The sequence below is a fragment of the Aotus nancymaae genome, unplaced genomic scaffold (genome assembly GCF_030222135.1).
Source record: "Aotus nancymaae isolate 86718 unplaced genomic scaffold, 86718_ANA_hifiasm-v0.15.2.pri h1tg000003l, whole genome shotgun sequence".
Classification (NCBI taxonomy): Eukaryota; Metazoa; Chordata; class Mammalia; order Primates; family Aotidae; genus Aotus; species Aotus nancymaae.
Window position 1 is genome coordinate 22,372,714 of NW_026988414.1, and position 20,752 is coordinate 22,393,465.

General features: G+C 44.1%; 1 protein-coding gene across 6 annotated transcripts in view; it reads left to right on the forward strand.

Annotated features, from left to right (window-relative positions):
- Positions 1–20,752, forward strand: part of PTPN3 (protein tyrosine phosphatase non-receptor type 3) — a 120,388-nt gene that overhangs the window by 48,514 nt on the left and 51,122 nt on the right. For 4 of the 6 annotated variants that reach the window (XM_064379059.1, XM_012439062.2, XM_012439065.2 and 1 more), the window contains 5 exons: positions 2,717–2,761; positions 6,602–6,654; positions 13,611–13,731; positions 14,865–14,952; positions 18,451–18,539. In XM_064379059.1, the coding sequence (XP_064235129.1) occupies positions 2,717–2,761; positions 6,602–6,654; positions 13,611–13,731; positions 14,865–14,952; positions 18,451–18,539 (396 nt within the window). Of the gene's footprint in view, positions 1–2,680; positions 2,762–6,601; positions 6,655–13,610; positions 13,732–14,515; positions 14,599–14,864; positions 14,953–18,450; positions 18,540–20,752 lie in introns of those variants that run through there. The other 2 variants (XM_021672139.2, XM_012439067.2) reach the window with 2 other exon arrangements.

Genomic DNA, 20,752 nt, shown 5'->3' on the forward strand with positions numbered 1-20,752 from the left:
GAATTACTCGGCTGCTATTGGTTGTTAAGACTCGGCTGCTATTGGTTGTTAAGACTCGGCTGCTATTGGTCGTTAAGACTCGGCTGCTATTGGTTGTTAAGACTCGGCTGCTATTGGTTAGCAAGAGGCTAGGGTTGCAGCACCTTGTTTGCATACTGGGCTCTTTTAAGGGAAGGTCAGTCTGTGTGAGCATGGGAGAAGGGAACAAGCCTGAGCATGTCTGAGCTTGCCTGAGCTCGTCCGGGCTTGTCGAGCTTTTGGAAAAAGGGGTGGGGGGGTGTCCATGCTCCTGGCGAGGCAACCGGCCTTACAGGAGCCACCCCATAACTCTTATAGAGCTGGTGGCCCACAAGGACTGCCAGGTTTTTTTTTTCTGAAACAGGGTCTTAATATGTTGCCCAGACTGGCTTCAAACTCCTGGGATCAAAGGATCCTCCCTCAGCCTCCTGAGTAGCTGGGATTATAGGCACACATCACCATGCCCAGCTGCCAAATCATTGTGTCCTGGACCAGGCTTCTACCATTAATTCACATGCTTTAAAAAATATATAAAATGAAAGATTTTACTTATATTCCTGGCACATAGTATCTCATCCCAGCTTTGTAGTTCCTGTTTAAGGAAATTCCTTCTGAAGGAAATTTTAGCTCTCAAGAGTCAAAGAAGGTATATAGAGAGGTGGTATCTGTTGGTTTTTGTTTGTTTGTTAAGGATCTAGGCAGAGAGACTTTCACTGCTTTTTTCTGAAATTGAAGTCATGGGTGTGGTACACACAAGAGAGGTCGTTACATTTCTGAAGTTAGGCATCCCAAGCATCTCTTCTAAAGAACTATCCTGTATTCTAATTGCTAAGTAAATATCTTCTTTATTGTGAGCCTCCACAACTGCTGTTTCTGATAAATTTAGATCATTCTAAGCAGAATTTTATATACTGGCAATCTCAAAATTAGGCTCCTTCAAGATTCCTAGGAAGTCTCCTAAGGTTGGGTTGTGTTCCACTATTCTAGTTTCTTTATGTATGATGATGCCATGGGGTTGACTCAGAAACTTTGCTCAATAGATGACAAGGCAGCATTTGGTGAGTGGTGAGCTCGTTTATCTTCTCAATTATATCCCTAGGAAGACATACTGATTAGCTGAGCTTGTCAGTGAAAGCCCAGATTCGCCACTGGATTATCTATAACTCTCCCTTCTGTTTTTTCTCTCAGTAGCATTGTAGGAGGAGAGAACACTTAATTCTGGTTGAATGTCAGCTTGGATAAACATAGAAACAAACTAGAAAGAACTGATGATGTTATCCTAGGTAGAAAAGATGGTGATTCCAATACCAAATAGGTGTGAATCAGCAAATGTATGTTGTATTGTCTCTCAAGGCTAGGGTGTTCAATACACTGTGAGTAGTTAATTATAATCAAAGTAATAATATCAGAGTTATGACATGGATCCTAAGCTTTTTAGCCATTAAACATATAAGAAATTTGTAGCATAGTGAGTTTTTTTTAATAACATGATCATCCAGGTTAAAATAAGACACAGCTGCCCTCACATATCCTATCTGAGCTTTGATTTTGTCATGTATAAAAATGGAGATAGTGGTACCTACCTTACAGAGTTATGGGGCTGAAATAAGAGGGAAAGTTACAACGTAGTGCCATGAACACAGCCCAGAACTGGGCAAATAGGAGATTGTAATACTGTTTGGAGCATTCCCATCTCATAAAGCCAGTTCCTTGACCTTATAAATTTGAAGGAATAATGAAACTGATTCGTTTAAATTGTTAAAATTATTTCTCTCCTGCCCCTGTTCACTTCTGCCCTGTCTATATTAGATTTCAGGAGGTTTCCCTTTTGTCATCTTGGCCAGACACTGGAATGTCTACCCCATTTGAATCTGGGTTTTAAAAAAGCGTGGGAGCTAGTGGCCAAGTGTCACATGTATGCCACATCCCTAAATAGAAGTCTCCCCTAGGCGCTTCCTGGCCTGCACAATGCTGCCGACAGCCTCCTTTCCCCACTCCCCAGGCAGAGGAGCAAAGTCACAGGCTGAAGGGCCTTCCACGACTTGCCCACAAAACAGGTCTGCAGTTTTGAAGTTACATTTACTGGTTGTGCAGAGATGAGTGCAGAATTCAGCTTGGAGGTCTGGGCAGCTTCGAGTTTACTGATGTTTATGCTTTTGCTCATGTACCCACAGTTCCTGGGACACAGGAAAATGCTCAGCTGGGGGTCTGCAGCCCAGCCAAGGAGGTGTCTTCACAGACTCCCCTCCTTTTAGCAACTTTATGCAGGGAGAGCTTGGGTGGACAGATGCCAGCATGGTGTTCAGAACAGTGGCCCTGCCGGGGTGTGGGCACCACCTGTGCAGAGAACCTGTGGGTTCTGGTCCTCAAGGGCAGGGGCGCTCACTGACAGCAGAACCCACAGCACCAGCCCATCTTTAATGGGCTGTTTCCACCTCATTCATCCCCGCTCAGCCCTCCGTAGGACAGCCTGCACTGGCAGAAAATTGCCCCCACCAATCAAGACACAGGGCACCAACATGAGCCGCCAGTAATGACAGGGCAGCTTTGCAGAGCGTAAGGTAGCACCTGATACCTTGGACCAAAACTGTATTTTTATGTATCTTTCGCATGTACAGCTCTTGTCTTTGACTCATCAAACTTTTTTTTTTTGTTATTTCAGTTTGAGTATGAATTAATGAAAACAATTATTTCATAGGCACTTGTATTTCCTACAATTGAAGATGGATATTTGTGAAGGAAGGTAATGAGAATTTTATATTTTTCTTTTCCTGTTAGACTAGCAAAATTCCTGGTTTTAATCTAATGAGCGTTCATTTCTGGTAACAATATCAAATCTAAACGAGGAGTGGGTGTGGAAAGCATCCTGTGCAGCATTAGGCTTTGGACATCTGTTTTTATTATACCTCAGTCACGGCTGAGAGAGGCTAAGGTTTGATCAACTTTGTTTCATGTTATTTTGGTTTTATTACAAAGGATGCAGCAATCTTTCTGGTAAAGACCTGAGAAATTTTAAAGGGAGGAGAGGACCCAGAATGCACAATGGGCTTCATTCGGGAAGGCAGATCCAGCCTAATTTAGGTCCACTTCTGAACCCCTTGGTACCTCCGGATGACTCATTTTCTCTCTGGGAAGCTTTTTGCTCATCTGCCTGTGATTCAGTGCTTCTTGTGTTACCAAGACCATCTCAGTAGCTGGAAGGGAGAGGAAATTCCAAGCCAGTGGTCCCTGAGCTACCTCCTCCAAATCCTTAGTCTTTTCTTGACTTAGGGAAGAAACTGCAGCAGGTAAACCAGTGGGGACAGCACAGCATATTCCCAGTCCCTCCACCCCGCCCCCACCCCTGTGAGTTTAGCCCGGGGGAGGAGGGTCTTCAGAGGCTACCAGCGTGCTGTACCATAAGGGAGTGTGTAGTCTCACTGGGGAAATGAGAAAGTAGCCCATGAAGCAATTAGGAAACAATCAGAACGAATAATGGCAGTGGAGACCACAGTCATCATAAGATTTTAGGAGTTCCTGCTGGTGTGAGCTACAAAAGTCTTTGTAGATTGCTGGGATGAGCCAGAATTGAGGTGGGTAGAGAAGTGAGGAGGTGGATTTCCCTGGGCAGTGAGAAGACACCCCACCCCCCACAGTCCCACTTGGAAACCGCATGCTGAGAGCTTACAGGAGAATAGAGAGGGCTGTTCGTGTCCCACGTAGGCGGGCATCTTACATCCAGCAGGCAGAAGAGAGCTATTGAAGGCTTTTAGGCAAGAAGGATGTGGCAAGAGCCATATCCACAAAGTTAGTATCCGTGTACACAAGGGAAGACAGGCAGAGGCCAGGGCGGTTCAGTCTGAATGGAAGGGAATGGACAGCCCTCGAGGAAGCTGTTGTGGCATCCAGGCCAGAGACTCAGGGGCATGGCAGTGAAGAAGGTGGGGAGAGGAGGTGGGAAGTTTGAAACAAGAGACACCTTGAGGAAGGGATTTCCAGAGCCTGATGACTGTTGAGCACTCATAGAATTACAGAATTCTCATCACTTAGCTCATCCTCCCCTTCAAGGTAGGAATGAATCACTTCCCTAGCACAATCTACAGGTCTTCGGGCTTTTGCTTGATCGCCCCCAGTGAGGGGGAGCTCACCCTTTCATGAGGCAGCATTTTTACATTTTAGGGTAACTCAAGGTTGAAATTACCAACCCCTCTCCTGGGTCCAGGCTGTCCTTAGCAGCAGCAGAAACCCATTCTGTCCTCCTCTTCTGCATACTTAAGTCTTTTCCACAGATAGTTTGCAAACACCTTTTATGAGACAGGCACTAAACTGTGCTGGCCAAATAAGGCCAGGGCCTTGCCTCCCCAGGAGCTTTTAATCTAACTCTGCAAATACTGGAAATGGGTTGTCTTCAGTTTTTCTTCTCCAAACAAAATGCCCCTTGTTATTTCCATGTGAGTCAGGGCAAATCTGTTGAGGGCCACATCCTGGTTTAGATCTCTGGCCCCTGTCAGGTCCTCACCACCTCTCTGAGGAGAGGGTCTCTGCTGCCAAATGCTTCTCAGATGTAGATCAGGCCATTTGTAACTTTGGGTCTTTCGACAGGCCCAGTGGAACATAGCACTTTTCCTAAGTGTCAAATTGTCCCAACTTGTTTGAGCTATCCCTGGTAGCCAGCACTCAAGGTGTCATCATCTCCTTCTTTCCAAGATGGTTGATCTCATCCAAGCCCTTCACTCAGGACGGAGAGACCCTGAAGCCCAGAGGGAAAGAAGGGATGTGTCTAGGAACATGTGGCCAAGTAAAGAGCAGAACAAAGGCTTTTGGCGTTCCCTAGTATGTATTTGGAACACCATTCTTTGGAAATGTTTTCCTTTCTGATTTCTTCCATCTAGAGGGAATCTCCTCAGCCTCTTTTCTAAGTTGTTCCCAAAATCCCAATCACCCGCTCTTTCTCCAGCCAGGCTACTGGCGTAGATTTAATTGAACCCCATCTTGTTAGGAGAGCAAATAGCTGATACTCATCCTATTTCTGCCTGTCCTCCCCACGGGCTCTCAAGATCTCCAGATGAAGAAACAGATGGTGAGATCCCTGGGCCGCATCCGTAACTTTAGGGATTTCATTTACAAGTCCCAGCAGGAACACAGAGTCACTTGAGGAACGGTGGCCTCCTATAGGGAAAGTTATCTTCATATGCAGCTGCGGAACCACCACACAGCGCAGTGGACAGGAAGCGGAACCCCTGGAGGGCCACATTATCAGAAAGGTGGAGTGATTCACATCTTGGGTACTTCATGAGCTGCCATAGAAACTGTGTTTTCTCTACTTACCACTGGTTTGCTGGGAAGAATGCTTTTAAAGTCCCAGTGGCTCCCAGTGTTGCTGTTAATGATTCCTCTTTTTTTTTTTTTTTTTTTTCGGAGACGGAGTCTTGCTCTGTTGCCAGGCTGGAGTGCAGTGGCACAATCTCGGCTCACTGCAACCTCCTCCTCCTGGGTTCAAGCGATTCTTCCGCCTCAGCCTCCCGAGTACCTGGGACCACAGGCGCGTGCCACCACCACGCCTGACTAATTTTTGTACTTTTAGTAGAGATGGGGTTTCACCATGTTGGCCAGGATGGTCTCAATCTCTTGACCTCGTGATCTGCCCTCCTAGGCCTCCCAAAGTGCTGGGATTACAGGCGTGAGCCACTGCGCCTGGCCGGATTCCTCTTTTTATCAGTGATCTCCCCACCCTGCAAGCCCTCCTTCCTGCCATCCCCTTACCGGTTCTGCCCAGCAGTGACCCCTACTCCAGGTCTGCTGGGTGAGCTCCTGGGAGAGCCATGGAGTCTGCAGTTGAATGCAGAAGAGAAAAGGGAGCAATCAGAGGATTCAAAATATGACTGAGACAGAGGTGGAGTCATTGGCAGAAACAGGGCACCAGGGAAAGCAGTGAGTTTGAGGAAAGGAGAACAAGGCCAACCCAAGATCATTATTTTTAGAGAATGGCACAAAGACTGAGAGATAGACAGATCCCTGAACTCTGTTGATCTTCAGGATGGTAAATAGATAAGGGATCCTAAGTCATCATAATTAGTTAATTAAGAAATTGCAGGTTTTAAAATTCAAAGTACTTCCTACTTGTCCCTCCTGTGAGGATGTTACTATTTTAGAAAGAGGCTAATCAAGAACCAAAGGGTCATTAGAACTCAGGAATGTAGTTAGAGTGCCCTATGATGAGTCTCAGGTCTTTACTAGAAAGATTTGAAGGCTCCCCGTTGATCTCAGAGTACAGTTTTTTCACTTTTTGTTCATATTGGAGATACGAGCCTGACCCTTCTTGACCAGCCAAAACGCTGGTCAGCATTAGACCTGTAGCTTCATGTGTTTGTGATGGGTATTATTTGGTTAAATTTTTAAAAATATTTAGTGTGTTACATTTACCTTTACTGTTTGAGATTGATTTGTATCATAAAGTTGCTTTTAAATTTTTCCCAGAATTGTAACACTTTTTGTTTTGTATTGGTTAATCAAAGCAAAGAAAGACGTGTGCTACCCATGATCTATGGATGTTTCAGGCTGTTGTGGTTCTTGTGACTTTACTAATATGTTTTTCTCCTGTTAGGTTAACCTGCCCTCTTAACTCAGCAGTGGTTCTAGCGTCCTATGCCGTACAATGTAAGTCATGAAGGGAGCATTTCCTGGGTGGACAGATTGGTCTGATCAGTGTGTGGAGGAAGTCACCGGTTCCTCCTGCTTGACCGATTCCTCTTCCCCAGGAATCCTGCTGGGTAGCACTGGGCAGCATGTCTCTGACTGTCCAGATAGTCCCACTTCTACCCAGATTTGCCCTCTCCTGTAGCGTGGGGATGTTGGATTAAGGAAGACGTTTAAGGGGAAAGGTGTGGCGTTTTCTCCAACAGAGCCCATCAGACAGTAGACATTGGTTGCACATTGCATTTTCTAGAACCTTTGCTCAGGCATTTGATTTGATCTTCATACAAATCCCAGTAGGACAAATATTTGTATCAGTCATCTCTTACACACGTGGAAACCTAGACCCAGCTAGGTTAAGAAATTTGCTAGAAGTCACCCCTGCTGCTTGCTTGGTGCTACTCTAAAACACTGCTGGGATCTTAGGAATTTCTTTCTGGAGTTTTACTATAGCTAATGGCTTATATATTGATCTATATCAGTGCTTTTCAATAGAAATATAATGTGAGCCATATATGTAACTCTTAAATTTTCAGGTACCCTCATTTAAAAAAGGAAAAATGAAACAGGAGATTTTTTTTATGTTTTATTTAAAGCAATATATTCAAAATATTAACATTTTAACTTAATGTAAAAAGTTATTAGCAAGATATTTTACGTTCTTTTTTTATGCTAAGTCTTTGAAAACCAGTCTGGATTTTACACTGACAGTACCTCTCAATTTGGACTAACCGCACGTGGCTAGTAGCTACCATATTGGATAGAAAGTCCAGATGGAATTTTCTTCAAGGCTAGTTTAAACTGGAATAGGAATCCGCTCGTTCAATCAGTAAAACTTTATCGAGGGTATATTCCCTTCCAAGTCATGCAGGTAGATGCTGGGTAGGCACAATGAATAGAACATATAGCCAGATGAGAGTGAAATGTTGCTTTATAGTAACTAGCTTTGTGGTGGCAATACAGTTCATCAACATAGTACTCAGGTAGAGCTGTTCACAGCTCAAGACCTAAGAAATCTCTTCTACCTTCCCATAAGCCCAAACCATCTTGGCCTATTACCCTGTTGACCTACTATGTGGTAGACAGTTAAGGTAGCAAGGTGGTCAGGTCTGAGAACAGGCACTGGCTGAACTACACACCCTGATCTGGTCTCAGAAGAGGCAAAATAGCAAGAGAAGGCTGACGCGGCCTGCTGAGGTGGCCCTAGGTCTGCCTACTTCCCTACCAGGAAAGAACAGAAATGAGGGAGGTAAAGAGCAAGGTGGCTGGGCCTGCAGCTTACCTACCCACCTGCATGTAACCAGGAATTGGAGGGTAAGGGACGTCAAAGATGACCACCTGTGACCCTATTCACAAGTAAGACAAGACCCAGAGTTAGTCTCACCATCCATCCTGCATCTCCTCTTCTACTGGGAAACTCAAAGAGGTGAATGGGCCTGGGTGGATTTGAACCTTCCCTTCTCTCTACAGTATACCTTGGACAGGCCTGGCCGTGTCACATCCATGTGGGAAGTGGCATGATCACCAATCAGCTTGTATTCTCATTGATCTCTAGACCTTGTGAACTGTCACTGCCAGGCCAGTCAGCTGAGGAGACTGAGCTTCCCCATATCTCAGAGCAGGGTTGGTGTTCACAGCCTGAGCTTCAGGTTTATGAGGCAGGAACACTAACTAGAATACAGGCACATTCATTTTAAATCCTGGCATCCCTCGCCCGGTGTGGTGGCTCATGCACGTAATCCCAGTACTTTGGGAGGCCAAGACGGGAGGATCACTTGAACCCTGGAGTTTGAAACCAGCCTGGGTAATTTAGTAGGACCCTGTCCCTACAAAAAAATAACTAGCTGGGCATGGTGGCATGCACCTGTAGTCTTAGTACTTTCTAAGGCTGAAGCAGGAGGATCACTTGAACCCAGGAGGTCAAGACCAGCATGGGCAACACAGTGAAACCCCATCTCTATAAAAAACAGAAAAATTAGCCGGGTGTGTTGGTGTGGTGCCTGTAGTCCCAGCTAGTAGGGAGACTGAGAGGGGCAGTATATATTGAACCCCGGAGGTTGAGGCTGCAGTAAGCCATAATCATGCAATTGCCACTCCAGCCTTTGTGACAGAGTGAGACCCTGTCTCAAAAAAAAAAAAAAAAAAAAAAATCTGGTGTCTCCCTTGGCCATGACAAGTGATTTAAGACAGCTCTCAATATGGCTACTTGGCTCAAATTAAGCAATAGTGTGAAGGTGATCTGTAACTGAAACATCTTTATTGTTGGACCATGCCTGGCCAAGTCATTGGGAACCAGACTGGAGCCCTATTACCTAGGTATTGCCTTGTGCACTTGTACCTGCCTGACTTTATGACTCTCCAGACCTCAGTTTCATTACCTGTCACATGAGGATAATAAGTGTTTCTTTCACAGGGTTGTAGTGAGGATGAAATGAGTTACTGTATGTAAAGCTATTAGAATCGTACGTGGTATGTAGCAAGTGTTAACTCTTACTGTATTTTCATGTCTGCCCAGAAGAAAGCTGTCAGGGAATTGCCTATTGTAAACAGTAAATTCTATTTAGAGTAAAATTTAAGAACCAAATAAAAAAATCTATGCCAAGCTTTAGTAGTCAAGTTCCCTTCTGCAAAGAACTGATGGAATGGGGGCTGAAGAAGTTATTGGCACTTAAAAAGTACAAACTGGCTTCAGTAGAAATATTAACATTACTATCATGCTAATAAAAGCATGGCTTATCAGGCAAGCAGTTTTGAGTATAAGCTTTTATCCCTCCACCCTCAATAAACATATATTGCATAGCATATATTTCTTAAAGATTATTTCTTGTGCCAGGCATGGCGGCTGACACCTATAATCTCAGCACTTTGGGAGGCTAAGGCAGGCAGACTACTTGAGCCCCGGAGTTTGAGACCAGCCTGGGCAACACAGTGAAACCCCCTCTCTACAAAATACACAAAAATTAGCTGGGTGTCGTGGTACACCCCTGTAATTCAAACTACTAGAGAGGCTGAGTTGAGAGGATTATTTGAGCCCTAGAGGTTGAGGCTGCAGTGAGCCATAATTGCACCGCTGTACTCCAGACTGGGCAACAGAGTGAGACCCTGTCTCAAAAAAAAAATTATTATATATGAAATTATTGGATCAAAAGGTACACCCAAATTTTATGATATATTTTGCTAAAGTCTTCTAAGAGGGGCATCTAATATAATGATAAGTCCTCACTATGACCAGCTAACCAAAAGCACATTTTCTTATTACATAAAAAATAAAGTCAGGGACAGTGGTTTGCACCTGTAATCTCAGCTACTCAAGAGGCTGGTGGGAGGATTGCTTGAGCTCAAGAATTAGAGGCTGCCGTGAGCCATGATTGTGCCACTGCATGCCAGTCTGGGCAACAGAGCAATCCCATCTCTTAAAAAAACAACAACAACAACAAAGTGATCTGCTGGTAACGTACCTGAAAATACACAATGGCAGAAAATTGTTAACAGCCTGTCAAGGCTTTATGAAGCTCAAAGAATAAAGTATGTTTTTTGGAAATATATGTTTATTCCAGAATGTTCTGTGGACCTCTGCCACATAGAGGTCTGCACCAGCCTCAGGGTGCATAGGTAGATAAGACACACTGCTCTCCCCAAGGAGTCTGCAGCCTATAGGGAGGCAGATGTGGATGATACTCGCAGTGGACATGGCCACCAGGAATCTACTTCATCCTGCTTGGGGAGAGGGGAGAGCATCTGGGAAAACGTCCTAGGAATGACCCCTGAGAACCACCTGTAAGATCTGGTTGGAGTTGGATAAATAGCAGGTGAAAGACTTGCCCAGTACAAGAACTGGACAGCTTGAAGTGCTGTACATTGGAACCTGGGATAGATACCCTCTCTTTGCTGTAAAACATAAAATAGTATCAACGAGAAGAAAGCATGTAACTTAAAAGACAAGGTATTTCCCACATAAGCACTTCCATTTCTGTTGGCTAAAATTAGCTTTTGCATGTGTTTCTTCCTCACAAATAGGAAATGGATTACTTAGCAATTTGGAGTGTATAGTGTAGCAAGGAGGTAAGAGTACTCTGGGACTGTGATCAGAGTCTAGCCTCCAGATTAGCAGCTGAGCAACAGTGGCAGGCCCCTTTGGGTCTGTTTCCTTATCTGTTTAGTGAGGATTAAAAGCATTGCCTATATCACAGGGCTCTCATGAGTATCATGTGGGATGATGTCATTGAAATCGATGTGAAACTGCCCAGTGTTTTGCAGATGTTTATCACTGTTTAACTTTGTTTCCCCCTAGTGGTTAGCACCGTGCTTTGCACAGAGTAGCCGCTTAAGATTTAAAGTGAAAACCACCCGACAGGGCGGCTCATTGGTTCTATTTGAAGTTCAGAACATTTGTCAGCAACTTGACTAAAGAGAGAACCTTGCTGTTTGTTTGCTGAATGACACTGGGGTTGGAACTGTTAAATAGTATGATGGATAACCTTATTGGGATCCAGGGGGATCTCCATGAGCTAATGAAACCAACAGAGTAGAAGTTCCTAGGACTTCACCTTGAGGCTCAGGAAAGCCACTTACAGCATTTGGTTGGCTTTTGTGGACATGCCTGCTGTCATCAAATGGCCAGCAGCGGCTCACCGGCCTGGCAGGCAGGCTGACCGGGTGGTAGGAGCACTAACTGGGGCTCAGGTCACCTGGGTTCTGATCTTGACCTTGTCCTAAGGGTTAGTCTCTTTTTCTTTCCAGACCTCAGTTTCTTCCCTCTTAACATGAGGGGTTTGAAGGAGGTGATTCTAATGCTTTCTGGCACTTTCCTCATTGGGCATGCTGTGTCAGAGCATCTAAATGATTTCCTGTGAACGCACTATCGTACATTTAGCTCTGCACAAACTCGCCAGCTATATAGCCTTGACATTTCTTTCCACAACTTGGCCACATTTGGCTGGCCTTAACACCCTGTGGTCCAACCTAGACCAAGTCTGCATACATAGGTTACTTGGCTCTCTGTCCTTTTCCCCTTCCAGAATTGAACTTTGCATCAGCCTTTGTACAGATCAGTTCTGAGCACCTACTGTGTGCCATGCCTGGTGCTGGGCCCTAAAGGTGAGTCAGACCCACTCCCAGCGCTCAAGGCACAGTGTAGGAAGGAAACAGATTCCTTCATTATGGTGCAGATCTCAAAGAGCAGCCCTGTGGTGTGAGGGCAGTTAGGTGAGCAGAGCTGAGTGAGACATGACCTTTGCATCCACTATTTATTTTTTGTTTTGTTTTTTCCATTTTGAGATGGAGTCTGGCTCTGTCACCCAGGCTGGAGTACAGTGGCATAATCTTGGTTCACTGCAACCTCCACCTTCTGGGTTAAAGCGATTCTCATGCCTCCGCCTCCAAGTAACTGGGATTACAGGCATGTGCCACCACGTCCGGCTAATTTGTATTTGTAGTAGAGACCGGGTTTTACCACATTGACTAGGCTGGTCTCAAACCCCTGACCTCGGGTGATCCACCCACCTTGGCCTCCCAGAGTTGGGATTACAGGCATGAGTTAACGTGCCCGGCCACATTGCCCTTTCAACTTTGTGTAGAAATTCACCCAAGCAGCCACCTGGCTCACCCGCTTCCCTTTTAAGAATGGCTACGAAGTATCACTGTATCTTTCCCATACTCTGTCCTTGTAACAGAGAAGGAGTTATTTTGATTTGGAAATCTTTGGTGTTGAACTGAGAGTCCGCAGGAGCCTCCTGGCATTGCAGCCAGCTGCAGGAAGAAATTCAGTAAAATAATTGGAAAGATCAGGGCTAATATATATATTTTTTAATGAAATAGAAGCATTTTTTGTATTGTTTTGTACTCCAAGAAAATGGAGTACGAGATCAGTTGCCCCATGAGAGCTAGAGATTATCTTCTCACTTCTGTTTTTAGACAAATGGGAAAACTTTAGAGAAGGGAAGTGGTTGTCCTCAGGTCCCATAAGCCTGGTCCTTGGCTCTTCACCTGGTGCCATCCTTTTTCCCAGTTTCCTCAATGGTGCAGACACCCAAATGGTTTGAGTCCTTGGGGTACTCGGACACTTGCACAGGTTGAGCACTGCACAACTCTCAGAAATGCCCATCACTTCATAGGCATCAGCAATTCAGTTCATGTTGGCAGACAACAGTCGAGGGTCTCAAGGGGGCAGTACCATTTGGCCCAGGGGCTAGTCTGGAGGTCACCCTTCCTCTTCCCTCTGCAGCTGCAGGTCCCTAATGTGATTCCCCTGATAGCCCCAGAATCTCTCTTCATATTTTCTAACTCCCCTTAGAATGTGTCTTTCTCCCTAGGAAATTTGCTGTCACCTGAACCCTGACTCCTCAGCTCTACTCCCACCTACCCCTTGTCCTTGTGGACTCCGAGCACATCCTGGTCCCCTTTCTTCCACACCTCCCTGAATCCCAGGGGATGGGTCAGGATGCAGAGAGTGGTCAAGTCGGCATGGCCTCCCTTCTGCCTACACCCAGTTTTTAGAGCAGATTGGTTCAGTGTTACGGTAACCTTGGGGTATGGTAGAGAAAGCCTGCACCATGCGTGGCATACGGATCGTGGCATTTTTCCCAGTGGGTTCTCATTATCCAGGGGCATGAGTGCAAACCGCTGTGCTGACCACAGTGTATGGAAGAGGTATGGGATTAGAACAGGGCCTAGCTTCAAACACCATTTCCCAGTTTTCTCCCTCTGTGTCCTTGGGAAGGGTGAGAATTTGGTTGGATCATGTGTGATAGTATCTTAGCACATAGTGAAGGCTCAAAGAAGTGTGGAATCTGGAGGTACAGAACTTACCAAAGAGCATTTCCAATTAATGTTATTCTGGTGATTCTGTAGATGCTTGTAAATATAAACCGTATTAAATAGGCAAAACTAATTATGACTTTCCCCTTATTCTGTCTTGATAGCTCATTTTGGAGACTATAATTCTTCCATACATCATCCAGGCTATCTTTCTGGTAGTCACTTTATACCCAATCAGAATGATGACTTTTTAACAAAAGTCGAATCTCTGCATGAGCAGCACAGGTGAGGCGGGCTGGGGTGGCCTACTTTGGAAACTTGGGTCGGGTATTTTCAGACATAATATCCCTTTGTGTTTGATGCAACCTCTTTCTTTTGTGCATGAATCCTCTTTCAAGATGTCGGGGGTTTTTGAACCTTTCAGCTGGTATGGTGGCAGATATATTTGGCATAACTAGCATTTCTGTAAAGTGTAAAATCCAGTAAGAAGTTTAGGGTGATGGCTGCTGTGTCCTTTTCAAGATGTTATTGAAATCAACAAATTCCTGAAGGAAATGCCCGTTTTGAAATCTGATTGCCCCACCAATGGACTGTACCAAGGTAAACCTCTTAGCAGTTTACCACATTTAATTTAAAAAAAGCTGTTCCTTCGGGTCTTATTAAACAGACAGACGGATGTAAAATGCTGACCAGTCTCCTGGGTTCAGTTCATGAAAAGTGCCCTATGTCCGAGTGGGGAGCACCAGCCTTCCGCGGTTGCTGCTGCATATTTGTTGCAAGCTTCAGCTCTAGCACATATGCCCAATTCTGGCTCTTCTTCCCCTTATTTCACTTAAAGCTACAGCAGCAGCTGTTCAGTCCAGGTCAAATAAAGGCCACCCTGACCAAGAAGGCCAGCTCTCAAGGGACCGTTCTCTTCTTGGGAAAGCCATAAAAACAAAGGCCAGGCAACCGAGTGTCCTTTCTAAGAAGTTACTGCCAAACCTCTCTCCCAGAATTATTCCCGGGGCAGAAGTCAATGTCCTAAAATAGTACCAGGCCAGTGGCATTTGAAAGTTTGAGGCCACTGCTGAAAGAATAGATAAAGGCAGAGAGACCTAAAGATTCCCTACTAATTAGCAACTTGGAATAATTAGGGCAGAGATTCTAAAGGTAACAGTCTTCTCCATCTGAATACTGAAAGCTCACTAAAGGGGAAGTATTATTTAATTTAAAAACGAAAGGGTTAGAGGGAGTCACATTCAATGGATAAGAAGAGAAACTTGGTGTAGTAGAACTTAGCATTAGATTGTTAAAGATTGATAATATAAGGCATTTCATAACCTTACAGAAATGGTATCGAATGTTCTAGATTTTTTTAAATCGGAATTAATGTTCTCTATTTATCGGTTGAACCCTGCTTTTTGTCTTTTCTGTAGTGGGCTAAAGCAATCAGAAGCAGAATCCTGCTATATCAACATAGCGCGGACCCTCGACTTCTATGGCGTAGAACTGCACGGTGGTAGGGTATGTTTCCTTGTCATTCTTGGATCAGACGTTATGATTTTATTTTAATCTCTGAGAGTTTGAAAACTTCTTTGATGAAACTATTTCTTTTTCATTATAATAGGACTTTTTAAAAGATACTTGGAAGGTTTATTAAGTCATACTGAATCTTTTGTTTGTCAGTTGTCCAATTGCTTTTTTTAATGCTCACTTTTATGCTTGAAGACTTTTTCCTTTTGAGGGTTCAGGGGACTAGAAACTGGTAATTTTTGTAAGACCATTTTATATTATGGTTTTAAAAGACAAAAAAATAGGTTTAAATTCATTTGTCAAGTGACTGTTTAAGGAACCAACATTTCAAGTACTTAATCTCAAGTGCTGCTCAAATTAGAGCTAGTTACTCAAATATGATAGTTTTTTAAGAGATTATGGTGGTTTGATTGTGAAAATCAATAAATATTTTAAACTAGTCGTGGCTATTTTAATCGGATTTACTAACATTCGTCATCTGCCGAGCAATTTCTATGCACCAGTGGATTGTTTCCTGCAGTGATACCGCGAGTTCTGTGTATTATCGTTAACCCCATTTTACGTATGGAGAAACTGATACTCAGGGACTTAACCAAGGTCACACAGCACACAAGTTGTAGCTTCAGCACATGACCCCGCACTGTCTAATTAGTATCTGACCTTTCAGCAGTGACTTACATTTTCTTCCTGTGATTGGCCCTCATCATATCCAAAATGAAGCAAATATTAATTGAGTACCTACTATTAACTAGCCTTTATCCAGATGCTTTCATATGAGACCATAAAGTCTCATCTTGGGATCATAGAAACCTTGTGAAATCAACATTCTAGTTATCCCTGTTTTATAGATGAGGAAACTGAGGCTCATAGAGATTGAGTAAATACTCAAATTTTAAACCTATGTATTTTCATAGTTTATAGAAACACTTTCATTTATTGGTTTCACTTCGGTCCCTTTACAGTCCTGTGAGGTAGGCAAGTTGTGATATAGGCAATAAGGAAGGAAAAAGGTATTAGATCTTGCAAAATAACAGCTTTGGGACTTGACTGTTCATTTTTATTTCATTTGCAAATAATACTTTATCTTAGATAGAATGTTTTGGAGAACTTTAATCAGTGGTGAAGCAGGACTTAATATCTGCCTCAGTTGAGCTGTGCTCTTCCACCCCGAGAACTGTCGGTGAAATGACCCTCAGGGGCTCTGAGGCCAGATGATACCTGCCTGGCTAAGACCCCCAAGGTACCAGAGGGGGTTTGGTCATAGTAGGCTGACCTACATGAACTAACAACCCTTAAATCTCCGTAGCTTCATATCACAAGGTTTATCTTTCAGTAACTGAACGTTTACATTGAGTCCAGGAATCTTCCAGGGCAGTCCCCCTGGCCACTGCAATAACTCAGCAGTCGAGGCTGCTTCCGTGTCATGGCCATCTTCCCATGTGGCCTCCATGTTTGTCACAAGGGAACAGGAAGCTGCAGGGTTACACACCAGCTCTTAAATGCTTCAGCCCCAAAGAGACATACATTCCTCCTGCTCAGAGCATAGGGGACAGAACTAGTCACCGAGCTCTGCCTTCTGCAGGGGAGCTGGTGAATGGGGGTTGGGCCTGGGAATTTAGTGAGCAGTAACTGTGCTGCGAGGGTTGAGGCGCATACTGAAAGACCACAGGATTAGGAGATTTGAGACCTGCTCTTTGGCTCGCCCAAACCATTCATTTATTTCTTTGTACACTCAATTTTTATTTCCTTTGCTAATTTGTTCTGTCACACCTGCTTTATACTCCCTCTATTGTGACCTTGAGTATCACATTTAAATGCACTTCTACCCTTCATCAAGCAAATTCGGTTTTGTTGTAAGCGTGTGATTTCTGTTGGGTACTGATAGTGAATATTTTCTGGACTTTCCACCGTATCAGCACTGTTTTGTTTGTCCTGTTTCTCTAACTCCATGTTCACTTTGTGGTTCACAAATGACTTGCGCCACAGCAAAGGGGAAATGGACGTTTCTTATGCCTTTCACGTGCCTGTCTCTTCTACAAACTCCATAGGCCAAGCCCCCTTCTAAGTTTTTATCTTCTCTCATTTCAGCCTGATAAAAACCCTTTGAGGTGGGTTCTATCATCTTTATTGTACAAGAAGAAAAACCGAGTCTCAGGGTCCCAAAATTATACAGCTAGTAGGTGCCAGACTGAAGTTTCACACTCAGTTGCAACTGACTCAAACCGTGCCCCTTCTTTATAATTACTTGTATCTGAGCCAGGCACAGTGGCTCACGCCTTTAATCCCAGAACTTTGGGATGTCAAGGCAGGAGGATTCCTCAAGCCCAGGAATTCAAGACCGGCCTAGGCAACATAGTGTGACCCTAGCTCTACAAAAAAAATTAGCTGGGCATGGTGGCACATGCCTGTAGTCCCAGCTACTTGGGAAGCTGAAGCAGTAGGATCCAGGAGGTTGAGGCTGCAGTGAGCCATGTTTGCACCACTGCACTCCATCAAAGCAAGACCCTGTCAGAGGAAAACCAAACGTAAACCAAGTATCTGATTGTGAAAACAGGAAGGTAAATGACTCAAGAGGAGGAACTGTTTTATTTTAAAATTTTATTTGTACTCACCTTGATCTCAAACAGATTTAAAACAGATTGTAGTGGCTGTGTCTTCTGTATCTTCATTGTCCACAGCAATGCCTAGCAGTTAGGCTCGTGTAAATGTTGGATACATTGGATTTAGAAGCAACGTTTTTTTTTTTCCAAACAGGGTCTCCCTCTGTTGCCTAGGCTGGAGCGTGGTGGCACAATCACGGCTCACTGCAGCCTCCACTTTTCAGGCTCAAGCAGTCCTCCCACCTCAGCCTCCTGAGTAGCTGGGATTACAGGCGTGTGCTACCACACCCAGCTACTTTTTGTGTCTTTTTGTAGAGACAGGATTTCACCATGTTGCCCAGGTTGGTCTCAAACTCCTTGGCTCAACGGATCCACCCTCCTTGGCCTCGTAAAGTGCTGGGATTATAGGCATGAGCCACCTTACCCAGCCAACATTTCTTAAGTAGATTTAGAGTCAGCAGTTCTACACTTAAACACATTTTCATCATCATTTCATAATAGCTAAAGCGTTTACAGTAATGGAAATTGAGATTTGTAAAAAGCTTTGCAAAGGGGTGAGGCCTTTCTGATTTAGTGCTGATTGTTGAAAATTTAAAGCTTGAGTATTCATTTAAATGATTCCATGGAACGAGCGGGCTTATTTGGTAATGTTCTAGACCAGTGACACTCACATGTTGCTTGACAGGCTGTGTTCACTTTAGAAGAATTTGGTACTTAGGACTTGGGACTTAAGTATCTGTTAAATGGGGCTTTTTCCTGTTTTCAGTAACATTTTCCCCTTTGGAGCCTATACATGTTACTATTTATAACAGCGAGGGTGCTTTAAAGTCATCAGAGGGCATAAGCTTGACTGTAACATGCTGTGGATCTGAGATCTTCCTTTTTACAGGATCTGCACAATTTAGACCTGATGATTGGAATTGCTTCTGCGGGCATTGCTGTGTACCGAAAATACATTTGCACAAGTTTCTATCCTTGGTAAGTGCAAACAGTTCTAATTATTTTCTGAATCATGCTTTAAAAATATGCAGAACAAAAGTAATGTTACCTCCCATTCTAAACGTTTATTTCTAAAGATGGGATAGAGATTTTCCCCCAAGTTTTAACCTCTGACCTCTAAATTGATCCAGATTTAGTACTTGGGAAAATCAGAGTTTGGTTCTCATTAGCATTTCCCTCCCCCAGCTCACCCTGTGGTTTGGGAGACTATGGAAACCCGGTGGATAAAATGACACAAGGCAGGCCTTCGCATTAAGAAATTTTTCCTAGGCAGTGCATTGGTCAGAATTCAAAGAAGAGCTTTCTCTGGGCAGGAACCATAGTTTCAGTTCTGTTCTTCGGTTATTAATTGAACCTTTACCAAATGTCCAGCTCTGTTCTAAACTCTAAAGAGACCTAAAGACATATGCAACTGAGTGCTTGCCCTCTGAGCTCACAGGCCTGGTGGGAAGAGACCTGTAGGACAGCCTGTCCCTCGTTACCCGTGAGTGGAACTGAATTTTGAAGAGAAGTTTGAGTTTAATGTGCCAGGCACCAGGGAGCTTTCTTAGGGCAAACACCACCAACATAATACCGTCTACATAATGATAACATGATGGTCATGATGGTGCACAGAATAGGGGTAGCACACATCGCCAGGAAGGTAGAGAAGAGTGAGTGCCGCAGACGGCGGGAGATGCAGATGGAAAAGGACAAGCGGGGAAAAAACATGGAGTTTTGGCAAAACAGTGGCAGCAAGGAAGTAAGTTAGGAAATGGGGATAAGAGAAGATTTGGTGCCAGGTATGTGCCACACAGAGTTTGACCTTTGATGTCTAAATCTGCTCCCCAACTTGGGAACATAGACTTTCATTACCTGAAACCTAAAGATGTTCATCACAGCATTGTTTATAATGAGAAGAAAACCTGTAAGTAACTGAAAATTATGGAGTATTACATAATAATATGTATGAAATTAACAATGAGTTAATAATATACTCTATTGTTATATAATATACTCTCTATTAATTAATTTAATATTAGAATAATTACATATTACATATAAATATATAATTATATAATATATAACAAAATTATTGTTATTAATAGCTGTAATTATTATTGCACGCTTACTGTGTCCAAGTCCTGTTACTGTGTATTTTCTTTGATTTATCTCCTTTAAACTCAAATAGGCGCTATATAGGTTATTATCCCCAGTTTTACAGAGGCAGAAACAGAAGTACAAAGAAGTTAAGTAAGATCCTGTCCAGGGTCACACAGCTAATAATCAAGAGTGGTTAAAACTCACATCAGAGTCTAGCTCCAGAGCCTATATACTTTTGTTTCAACACTAAAAATTATATTTGTAGGAAAACGCTTAAGTAGGATACATACTTACAGACACTTAATTTCAATATAAACTTAAATATAAACTTAAACTCAGTTAAGTTTCAATATATCTATTTTCCAAAACCAAAAAATGTGACAGTCCTGTTCAATTTGACACTAAAATCAGTGTCACAGATAGCAGGGCCTTCTCTCCATCTTTCTTTCACCTCGTCTCTGTTAGAAGCCTCTCAGAGAAAGCAGGAAACCCCAGCTTGCTTGGCGGGCTGTGCCCGGACAGCTCTCTGGCCCACTCAGGACTCAGATCAGGCTAAGCAGAGGGCAAATGGGCCCAGGGCTCATTTTTCCATACCCAGCCCCTCCAGATGCTGGGGGCTTCCTCCAGGTATCACAGGCCTAAAGCCCCCTGGGTCCAGCTTAACTGTGGCTGAACTTCCTAAGGGCCCACAGACAAGGGCTGGACCCTCACATTGTGAAGAAGCTGTGGGTTCCACAAGGTCACTGCAGGAGATAAGTGGGGTCTTGATCAGGAGAAGCAGGTTTGTGAACAGAAGCCTTTTCAGTAGAGCCTGCAGGGACTCTTCAACCCCAGGGCTCACCCACAGACCTGCCGAAGCCTCCCTCACCCTTCAACATCAAGCTGGCTCCTGTCGAGGCCTGGCTCCTGCCTCCAGTGCAAACCTCAGAGACTCCCAGGGTGACAAGGGAGGTGTGTGGGCAAGTGCCCAGGAGGGGCAGAACATAAGAAAGGCCCTGAGCCTGCAGGGGAAGGCACTAGGATCTGAACACCAGCTGAGCTTTGGCCCAAGGAAAATTCTAGAGAGAAGGGGCAGGGTGTGTAGGTCCAGAGATGAGAGGGAACCCAGC